The sequence below is a fragment of the Ranitomeya imitator genome, chromosome 4, assembly GCF_032444005.1.
Source record: "Ranitomeya imitator isolate aRanImi1 chromosome 4, aRanImi1.pri, whole genome shotgun sequence".
Classification (NCBI taxonomy): Eukaryota; Metazoa; Chordata; class Amphibia; order Anura; family Dendrobatidae; genus Ranitomeya; species Ranitomeya imitator.
The window spans coordinates 142392359-142404402 of record NC_091285.1 but is presented as its reverse complement, the minus strand read 5'-3'; the positions used below and the strand labels follow the sequence as shown (position 1 = coordinate 142404402).

At 43.6% G+C, this 12044-nt stretch overlaps 1 protein-coding gene across 1 annotated transcript in view; it reads right to left on the bottom strand.

The window, feature by feature from the left end:
* Nucleotides 1–12044, bottom strand: part of LOC138673982 (uncharacterized) — a 41670-nt gene that overhangs the window by 13392 nt on the left and 16234 nt on the right. Inside the window, exons 3-6 of the mRNA XM_069761982.1 lie at nt 10568–10709; nt 9145–9211; nt 8255–8349; nt 353–507 (exon numbers count right to left, since the gene is read on the bottom strand). Coding sequence (XP_069618083.1) covers nt 353–507; nt 8255–8349; nt 9145–9211; nt 10568–10709 — 459 coding nt within the window. The remainder of the gene's footprint in view (nt 1–352; nt 508–8254; nt 8350–9144; nt 9212–10567; nt 10710–12044) is intronic.

Sequence of the window (12044 nt, the reverse complement as noted above, 5' to 3'; positions counted from 1 at the left end):
CAGATGTATTGCTTCAGAAACGCTACGGACACAACCGCAAATGTGAAACCAGCCTTAGCTGTATCCACCTACTGGCTGTCCCAGCTACCTGTCCCTCGGATGTCAGCTGCCGTGCGTCCGTGGTCTGTCGTGGAGTAGCACCTGTTGTCCATTGTGAGCCAAGCCTAACCCAACCTTCAGTGGCTCTAGTGAAGAGTCAGGTGTTCACGTAGAAAATTGGTCCAAATATCACACCCTGAATGACTATCTTTGGATAAATTGTAACATCAGACTGAAGAACACATGTAATACATGGTCCACAAATATAATTATACAAATCCTCTTGCATCAACAATATGCACTGTAAACTTACCTCTTAGGACAATAACATATATCCATTATGACGCCATCACAAGCTGTTTCTCTTTGGTTGTTCCAGTGATCCAACTCTGGTCTGCAGAAAGTCTCAATGAGGGTGTGTGTAAGGAGATCCCAAACACATATTCTTCGGTCCCATCCACCACTCAGCTACTGGAAAAAGGAAGATATACTATCTGCTCACAATGGTACAGTACATATCATATAGTATTCACTTTTTTTAAAAAAAAGCCCTTTCAACACATGTTGACATGAGTATTTTGTCCAGATCATTCTTCCTAACATTACACCCAGAAAACACAACAAATATATATATATATAACAACCCGGCAGCTTCGCAGCGCTGGGGTCCTGGGTTCAAATCTCACCAGTGACAACACCTACAAGGAGTTTGTATGTTCTCCCCGTGTCTGTGTGGGTTTCCTCCAGGTACTCCAGTTTCCTCCCACACTCCCAACATAAATACCGTACGTACTGATAGTAAATTTAGAGTGCCGATAATGTCTGCATAGCGCTGTGGAATTAATGCTGCTATATAAGTGAGTAAAGTAAATAAATACAGCTCTGGCAAAAATTAAGATACCACTTCAAAATTTTCAGTTTCTCTGATTTTTCTCTTTATAGGTATATTTTTGCCTAAAATGTACATTGTGCATTGTTGTTTTATTCTATAAACTACAGACATGTCTCCGAAATTCAAAGGTAAAATTTTTTTAACATTTTTTGCAGCAAATGAGAAATCATTAACCCCTTCATGACCCAGCCTATTTTGACCTTAAAGACCTTGCCGTTTTTTGCAATTCTGACCAGTGTCCCTTTATGAGGTAATAACTCAGGAACGCTTCAACGGATCCTAGCGGTTCTGAGATTGTTTTTTCGTGACATATTGGGCTTCATGTTAGTGGTAAATTTAGGTCAATAAATTCTGCGTTTATTTGTGATAAAAACGGAAATTTGGCGAAAATTTTGAAAATTTCGCAATTTTCACATTTTGAATTTTTATTCTGTTAAACCAGAGAGATATGTGACACAAAATAGTTAATAAATAACATTTCCCACATGTTTACTTTACATCAGCACAATTTTGGAAACAAAACACCATGTCAAGTTTGGAGAGCACCCGTGTGCCTAAAAATTGGAGCTCCCCCACAAGTGACCCCATTTTGGAAACTAGACGCCCCAAGGAACTTATCTAGATGCATAGTGAGCACTTTGAACCCCCAGGTGCTTCACAAATTGATCCGTAAAAATGAAAAAGTACTTTTTTTTCACAAAAAAATTCTTTTAGCCTCAATTTTTTCATTTTCACATGGGCAACAGGATAAAATGGATCCTAAAATGTGTTGGGCAATTTCTCCTGAGTACACCAATACCTCACATGTGGGGGTAAACCACTGTTTGGGCACATGGTAAGGCTCGGAAGGGAAGGAGCGCCATTTGACTTTTTGAATGAAAAATTATTTCCATCGTTAGCGGACACCATGTCGCGTTTGGATAGCTCCTGTGTGCCTAAACATTGGCGCTCCCCCACAAGTGACCCCATTTTGGAAACTAGACCCCCCAAGGAACTTATTTAGATGCCTAGTGAGCACTTTAAACCCTCAGGTGCTTCACAAATTGATCTGTAAAAATGAAAAAGTACTTTTTTTTCACAAAAAAATTCTTTTCGCCTCAATTTTTTCATTTTCACATGGGAAGTAGGATAAAATGGATCATAAAATTTGTTGGGCAATTTCTCCCGAGTACGCCGATACCTCATATGTGGGGGTAAACCACTGTTTGGCCACTCGGCAGGGCTCGGAAGGGAAGGCGCGCCATTTGACTTTTTGAATGGAAAATTAGCTCCAATTGTTAGCGGACACCATGTCGCGTTTGGAGAGCCCCTGTGTGCCTAAACATTGGAGCTCCCCCACAAGTGACCCCATTTTGGAAACTAGACCCCCCAAGGAACTTATCTAGATACATATTGAGCACTTTAAACCCCCAGGTGCTTCACAGAAGTTTATAACGCAGAGCCATGAAAATAAAAAATAATTTTTCTTTCCTCAAAAATGATTTTTTAGCCTGGAATTTCCTATTTTGCCAAGGATAATAGGAGAAATTGGACCCCAAAATATTGTTGTCCAGTTTGTCCTGAGTACGCTGATACCCCATATGTGGGGGTAAACCACTGTTTTGGCGCACGGCAGGGCTCGGAATGGATGGCACGCCATTTGGCTTTTTAAATGGAAAATTAGCTCCAATCATTAGCGGACACCATGTCACGTTTGAAGAGCCCCTGTGTGCCTAAACATTGGAGATCCCCCAGAAATGACCCCATTTTGGAAACTAGACCCCCAAAGGAACTAATCTAGATGTGTGGTGAGGACTTTGAACCCCCAAGTGATTCACAGAAGTTTATAACGCAGAGCCATGAAAATAAAATAAAAAAATTATTTTCTCAAAAATGATCTTTTAGCCTGCAATTTTTTATTTTCCCAAGGGTAACAGGAGAAATTGGACCCCAATAGTTGTTGTCCAGTTTCTCCGGAGTACGGAGATACCCCATATGTGGGGGTAAACCACTGTTTGGGCACACGTTGGGGCTCGGAAGTGAAGTAGTGATGTTTTGAAATGCAGACTTTGATGGAATGCTCTGCGGGCGTCACGTTGCGTTTGCAGAGCCCCTGATGTGCCTAAGCAGTAGAAACCCCCCACAAGTGACCCCATTTTGGAAACTAGACCCCGAAAGGAACTTATCTAGATGTGTGGTGAGCACTTTGAACCCCCAAGTGCTTCATAGAAGTTTATAATGCAGATCCGTGAAAATAATAAATACGTTTTCTTTCCTCAAAAATAATTATTTAGCCCAGAATTTTTTATTTTCCCAAGGGTAACAGGAGAAATTGGACCCCAATAATTGTTGTCCAGTTTCTCCTGAGTACGCTGATACCCCATGTGTGGGGGTAAACCACTGTTTGGGCACACGTCGGGGCTCAGAAGGGAAATAGTGACTTTTGAAATGCAGACTTTGATGGAATGGTCTGCGGGCGTCACATTGCGTTTGCAGAGCCCCTGGTGTGCCTAAACAGTAGAAACCCCCCACAAGTGACCCCATTTTAGAAACTAGACCCCCCAAGGAACTTATCTAGATATGTGGTGAGCACTTTGAACCCCCAAGTGCTTCACAGACGTTTACAACGCAGAGCCGTGAAAATAAAAAATCATTTTTCTTTCCTCAAAAATGATGTTTTAGCAAGCATTTTTTTAGATTCACAAGGGTAACAGGAGAAATTGGACCCCAGTAATTGTTGCGCAGTTTATCCTGAGTACACTGATACCCCATATGTGGGGGTAAACCACTGTTTGGGCACACGTCGGGGCTCGGAAGTGAGGGAGCACCATTTGACTTTTTGAATACGAGATTGGCTGGAATCAATGGTGGCGCCATGTTGCTTTTGGAGACCCCTGATGTGCCTAAACAGTGGTAACCCCTCAATTCTACCTCCAACACTAACCCCAACACACCCCTAACCCTAATCCCAACTGTAGCCATAACCCTAATCACAACCCTAACTACAACCCTAATTCCAACCCTAAGGCTATGTGCCCACGTTGCGGATTCGTGTGAGATATTTCCGCACCATTTTTGAAAAATCCGGGGGTAAAAGGCGGATTTTCCGCGGATTTCCAGTGTTTTTTGTGCGGATTTCACCTGCGGATTCCTATTGAGGAACAGGTGTAAAACGCCGCGGAATCCGCACAAAGAATTGACATGCTGCGGAAAATACAACGCAGCGTTTCCGCGCGGTATTTTCTGCACCATGGGCACAGCGGATTTGGTTTTTCATATGTTTACATGGTACTGTAAACCTGATGGAATACTGCTGCGAATCCGCAGCGGCCAATCCGCAGCCAAATCCGCACCGTGTGCACATAGCCTAATTCTAAAGGTATGTGCACACTGCGGAAAACGCTGCAGATCCGCAGCAGTTTCCCATGAATTTACAGTTCAATGTAGACCTATGGGAAACAAAAATCGCTGTACACATGCTGCGGAAAAACTGCACGGAAACGCAGCGGTTTACATTCCGCAACATGTCACTTCTTTGTGCGGATTCCGCAGTGAAATGCGCAGAAAAAAAACGCGGTAAATCCGCCATAAATCCGCAGCGGTTTAGCACTGCGGATTTATCAAATCCGCAGCGGAAAAATCCGCAGAGGACCAGAATACGTGTGCACATACCGAAACCCTAACCCTAGCCCTAACCCTACCCCTAACCCTAACCCTAGCCCTAACCCTACCCCTAACCCTAGCCCTACCCCTAACCCTACCCCTAACCCTAACCCTAACCCTAGCCCTAACCCTAACCCTAACCCTACCCCTAACCCTACCCCTAACCCTAACCCTAACCCTATTCTAACATTAGTGGAAAAAAAAAATTTCTTTATTTTTTTTATTGTCACTACCTATGGGGGTGACAAAGGGGGGGGGCTCATTTATTATTTTTTTTATTTTGATCACTGAGATATAATCTATCTCAGTGATCAAAATGCACTTTGGAACGAATCTGCCGGCCGGCAGATTCGGCGGGCGCACTGCGCATGCGCCCGCCATTTTGGAAGATGGCGGCGCCCAGGGAGAAGACGGACGGGACTCCGGCAGGATCGGTAAGTATGATGGGGTGGGGGGGACCACGGGGGGGGGGGGGATCGGAGCACGGGGGGGGAAGAGGAGCGCGGCAGGCGTGGAACGGAGCACGGGGGGCGTGGAACGGAGCACGGGGGGCTGGAACGGAGCACGGGGGGGTGGAACGGAGCACGGGGGGGTGGATCGGAATGCAGGGGGGGTGATTGGAGCACGGGGGGGTGATTGGAGCATGGGGGGAGCGGACAAGAGCACGGGGGGGAGCGGAGCACTGGATGGAGGGGAGCCGGAACAGTGTACCGGACAGATCGGGGGCTGGGGGGGCAATCGGTGGGGTGGGGTGGGGGCACATTAGTATTTCCAGCCATGGCCGATGATATTGCAGCATCGGCCATGGCTGGATTGTAATATTTCACCCGTTATAATAGGTGAAATATTACAAATCGCTCTGATTGGCAGTTTCACTTTCAACAGCCAATCAGAGCGATCGTAGCCACGAGGGGGTGAAGCCACCCCCCCTGGGCTAAACTACCACTCCCCCTGTCCCTGCAGATCGGGTGAAATGGGAGTTAACCCTTTCACCGGATCTGCAGGGACGCGATCTTTCCATGACGCCACATAGGCGTCATGGGTCGGATTGGCACCGACTTTCATGACGCCTACGTGGCGTCAAAGGTCGGGAAGGGGTTAAAATAACGAAAAAGAAACAGTTATTCAGACCTCAAATAATGCAAAGAAAACAAGTTCTTATTCATTTAGAATGAACCATACTAATGTTTTAACTCAGGAAGAGTTCAGAAATCAATATTTGGTGGAATAACCATGATTTTTAATCACAGCTTTCATGCGTCTTGGCATGTGTCTTTATCACCTAATCATAAGCACATTAAGTAGAATGATGTGTACTTTGGTTGGAATTCAACTGACACTGGAATAGTATGGCTGTCAGATATGTAGAGATGGTGATTTTTAGAAACTGTGCAGTGGTCTCTTAGTTTTTGCCAAAGCTGTACGTCCTCATCTTGGCCCCTTCCTGATATATACAGTATAACGCCATCCTGGTATATATCTCCCCCATCCTGGGCCACTTCCTGGTTTATATGACCACCATCCTAGTATATATGTCCCCCATCTTGGTATATATATGGCCCCCATCCTAGGCCCCTTCCTCGTATATACTGTATATCCCCTTCCTGGTATATATCTCCCCCATCCTGGTATATATGTCCCCCATCCTGGTATATATCTCCCCCATCCTGCTATATATGTCCACCATCCTAGTATATATGTCCCCCATCTTGGTATATATGGCCCCCATCCTGGGCCCCTTCCTCGTATATACTGTATATCCACTATCCTGGTATATATCTCCCCCATCCTAGTATATATGTCCCCCATCTTGGTATATATGGCCCCCATCCTGGGCCCCTTCCTCGTATATACTGTATATCCCCTTCCTGGTATATATCTCCCCCATCCTGGTATATATGTCCCCCATCCTGGTATATATCTCCCCCATCCTGCTATATATGTCCACCATCCTAGTATATATGTCCCCCATCTTGGTATATATGGCCCCCATCCTGGGCCCCTTCCTCGTATATACTGTATATCCCCCATCCTGGTATATATCTCCCCCATCCTAGTATATATGTCCCCCATCTTGGTATATATGGCCCCCATCCTGGGCCCCTTCCTCGTATATACTGTATATCCCCTTCCTGGTATATATCTCCCCCATCCTGGTATATATGTCCCCATCCTGGGCCACATCCTGCTATATATGTCCACCATCCTAGTATATATGTCCCCCATCTTGGTATATATGGCCCCCATCCTGGGCCCCTTTCCTGGTATATACAGTATATACCCAATCCTGGTATAGATCTCCCCCATCCTGCTATATATGTCCACCATCCTAGTATATATGTCCCCCATCTTGGTATATATGGCCCCCATCCTGGGCCCCTTCCTCGTATATACTGTATATCCCCTTCCTGGTATATATCTCCTCCATCCTGGTATATATGTCCCCATCCTGGGCCACTTCCTGCTATATATGTCCACCATCCTAGTATATATGTCCCCCATCTTGGTATATATGGCCCCCATCCTGGGCCCCTTCCTGGTATATACAGTATATACCCAATCCTGGTATATATCTCCCCCATCCTGGTATATATGTCCCCATTTGAGATATATGTCCCCCATCCAGGGCCCCTTCCTCGTATATACTGTATTTTCCCTATTCTGGTATATATGTCCTCCATCATGGGCCCCTTCCTGGTATACATGTCCCCATTCTCCTTTTTTTAATTAACACATAAAAAAAATATTCGTTTCACCTTCCTCCACCCCCACGACATGGGGCGTCCTGTTGTGTAGCTGGCACAGAGGAGGCAGCTGTCTCGAGCGTGCAAGCAATAGGCAGGGTAAGATGTCACAGCCCTTACATGCCAATGTCAGCTGCCAGCCTCTGACTGAGCGGCAGCAATGCATTTCAGCTGGATGCCAGTCCTCTGTTGTGCCCTCTGTGACTGTGATCATCACCCCCTGCCTATTTAATAGGCGAGATGCGCCATTGTGTACAGGTGATAAATGGGAGTCTCAATAATTGATTGATGTTTCAGTGGCTCTCAGCCATCAGCTCCGATGTGCTAAGAAGTTTTACAGCAAGTGCTTCATTTCACTGCAGCATGAGCTATTTTAGTTAAAGGGGTTGTACACAGTTGGAGTTCCAATCAGGGGGAACATATCATGGGTGCAACCTGGTGCCACACAGAGGCCCAAGAGGTAAGGAAGCCCATTTTTACCTGCAAGGCAGGTGCAAATTTCCATTTTTAGGACTGCACATATGCGATTTGCATACATGTCACATGCCGACTAGATGTGTGTGGTCTCGCTCGAACCTGGACAACCCCTTTAAGGGGCCGTTCATTTGATCCTCAGTGCATCTGAAGACGCTGTTATACTGTGCGGAATTGAAGCTTTTTCTCTATGTATAGCTTGAAAAAAAAAACGTAAAAGAAAATGCCGATGCATGTTTAAGTGGAGGATAAAAGCTTTTCTACACCATAAAAAGCAGATTAAAAATTCTGCTTCAGATCTGCACCAAAAGTGCATCAACTAATGGGGAAAACAAATAAGGAAATAGTGGTCTCAGCAAGATAATGGAAATAAGTAATGGCAAGATAGAGGTGCTGCTAGAACCCTGCAAAATATCATATGAGGAGAGGGAAAGCTACCAGGAAACCATTGAGATGTACCCACCAAATATACAGCGGAGAATCCGCTTTCTCTTCCAACCACGACCAAGGCTGTGACTGCTTTAAAGTGACCAGCTAACACCTTCTTGCAGGTGAAACCTAAGAAATGTAACAAGAAGTCCTAATTTAACAGCTAGACCTAAAAATGTAAAAGTACATGTCAAACAATGCTGAACACATTCTATATAAAAAGGGAAAAATAGAGCAAGACATGTTTATTCGAAATATTATATTACGATCACCACTCGCCACAATAAGGCCTCTTTCAGATGTCCGTTTTTTTCACGTACGAGAAAGATGGACGGCTTAGTTTGGACCTGGAGAAAAAAAAAGATTTCTCCACCTTTTCCTATGTGAAAGTCAGGGAAAGTCGGAACGCACTTGCATGCCATCCGAGCGCGGTCACATTTTTTCACCAACCCATAGACTTGCATTGCAGATTCTGATCTGACACCGGGATCAAAATCGGACATATTTGCGTCATTTTGCACAAGCTGATTGGTCTGAGAAAAATCTCAGACATGTAAATGGCCCCATAGACTATCACAGGTACGAGTGGTGAATACTTTGGCAAGCCACTGTACTCCGCAGCAAATTCGGTACATGTATCCTGGGCTTAACAGTATACTCACAAAAGAAAACAATGGGCCCGATTTATCAAATCTTTTATGCAAGAATTTTGGTGTAAAAAGCTGTGAAAAGTGGCAAAATTGTGGCACAATTCGAAGAAGCCACTTACACCCAGCAAAGCACCCACTGGGGCACATGGCACTCTTCGAGTCCTGAATCATTAAGTGGTGTGTGCCGAGATTGCCAGTCTTGATGAACTGAGGCCAATATGTATTTGGTTTCTGTGTGGGAACCCGGGGATTTTCTCTACCATATCATTCTCACCTGCCAGATGCTTGTTTATTAATGCGTCACTTTTTTCGTGGTTCAAAAGGTTCTCTTTCATTGTAACCTGAGGTAACAAAATGTCACGTTTATTCACAAATCAGAAACAGCATTTTTTTTCAGCAAAATGTCCAATTTTCAGAACTAGATAATATTCACTTTTATACTTATTGACCTTATGATATTGTTATTTTATAGGTTTAATTAATATGCTAATATTCTATATGTAATACTAATTTATCTTATAGTATTGATTTAATCATTTTTACATTATATATTTTAATATATATTGTGCTATTTTATATCTAATTTAAACGTCTTATACAATATATTCCATTGTTTAAATATTATTTTATATGTCATATTGATGTTTTGTTATTGTATGTATTAAGTTTATATATATAGCTATTTAAAATGTTTATCATAATTAATATACAGCTACTGCCTAAAATTATACAATTTATATAAAATAGGAATTCACATAAAATAGCTTTGATGAAATACAGCTTATATCGGATTCAACTTGCTTATTATTTCGTTTGGTATAACCTCTTATTAGAGGTATTGATTACTGGGGGTCTAACTGCTGGGACTATTACCAGTCCTAAGAATGGGATTTTGCAGAGCCCTTTCTGAACTGAGCAGAAGTGCTCATGGAGTGGAGATAATCTCCAGTGCCATAGACGATGAGTGAAAAGGAGGTGCACATGATAGACCTCTGCTCCACTCAGATGGGGCTCTGCAGAGCCTAATTCTGGGTATACATGGGGGTTCTCAGTGGACAGAATCAATCACCGGTCAGTAATCATTAAGCTATCCTCTATGCCAGTGTTCCCCAACTTCGGTCCTCAAGAGCCACCAACAGGTCATGTTTTCAGGATTTCCTTAGTATTGCACAGGTGATGGACTTATTGCCTGTGCAGGTGATGCAATTATCACCTGTGCAATACTGAGGAAATCCTGAAAACATGACCTGTTGGTGGCTCTTGAGGACCAGAGTTGGGGACCACTGCTCTATACTATTGATAGTGGATCATTTATATACTTGGAACAACTTTAAAGGAGATATCTGGGACTTAAAAAGAAATGTGCCTAAGCACATTTGTTTAGGAGCAGACGAGAACAACAGGTAGGTAGGTCTCAACTATCTGCTTGTTCGTGCATAGACACTAAACAAAGTCCCGGATATCCCCTTTAATTTTAAACTTCCTCTTTTTTACAAAATCTTCTCTGGGTCCTGAGACCCTAATATGTTTATAGTGTTCCCAGTATGTAGGCTCCCATGGTCTGTAGGTGGCAATTCAGAAGAGCACCGGATTATTCTATAATTCGACCAATGAGAACTCAATGAAATAGGATTAGATGGGAGCGCAATTCAAAAATAAACTGAATTTATAACAAAAAGGGCAATTTACCAATTTACCTTCATAAGATGCTGTTCAGGATCAAGAGAGAAACTGTCATCATGAAAAGGACCAGAGATGGAGTCATCAAACTCCCACAGGTAAATGTCCCCACTTTCTGCAGCCATGACCAGTAGATCTATTTCGTCAGTGAACAGTGACCTTAGAAATAAAGACAATCTAGTTATATATATATATATATATATATATATATATATATATATATATATATATATATATATATATATATATAAAATGTGTTTTTCATATGTTTCTGATCGTTTCTGAGATGCTACTATGTCACTTGTCAGAGCAACCAGAAGTTGCAGGAAGTCAGTATGGAGATATTAAAATGACTCTTGTCACCCAGTTATTGTAATTAAATTATTAACCTCTTCCCGACATTTGTCATACATGTACTTCATGATCGGGAAGGACTTCTTGACCGTTGAGGTACATGTTTATCATGTCAATCATGTGACCACCGTGACTAATCGCATGGTGATCACATGAATGTCCCTGCTGTTTCTCACAGCAGGTAACATGACACCTTTATCCCAGTGGGTGGTGACGCCCTCCCACAACTACGATTGCTGTGATTGGCTGTTCAGTCCTTAACATCCAATTGCAGCATTTCTCAAATTGCCTAAAACACTGATATCCAGCCTAGGATCGGTGCTGCAAGAGCATCAATCATAGGCTGGTGACTGGCAACCACAGCGTCACCAGAGCCAGCTCTGATTGGTGCAATCGACGATGACATAGATCGCACCAATCAGAGTGCACAGACACACTTTGACCTGCATATGATCACCTTTACTTCTCCATTCTAGCTTCAGAATTGTACAGGGTGGTCATTCTGGCCATCTGTATGCCATGCAAGGCCTTGTGGTACTGCAGAACTACAGAAGTGGATCACTGCTGCTGCTGCTATTTGCCTGTGTTCCTGCTCCTGCTGAAGATGAAAGAAGAGTTCCTGATGCTTCACCAATCTTTCCCTAATCCACCTCTATGCACTATCCTCCCTCCAGCCCCTCATCCCCCTGCTCCCATCTGTGGCCAAGTGCTGATCAGTACTTGATCGTTGATCATTACTTGATCACTTGTTTTTCAGCATTTGTTTTCTTTTTTGTGCATCCTGCATCGGCTGACCACTGATCAGTGATGCAAATCACTGATCAACATCTGTGCTTGCTGTTTAACAGGACTTTTTTCATCGCTGATGATTTTTCTCCTTCCGCTTTACACCACCTCCGTGCGTGCAGCTTGCAGCCGCCGAGAGTTGACCAGTGACACAAATCACTGGTCCGCACTCGTACTCGCTGTTTTTCACATCTTTTTTTTAAACTATTTTTTTATCCCCTCCACCCTTTGCATCACTCCGTGTGTGCGTCCTGCAGCCGCCAAGCCTCTGATCAGACGTACACCACTGGTTAGCACCAGAGCTTGTTTTTGGCAAGGACATTTTTCCCCCTTTCTATTTTCTATCCCCTTTTT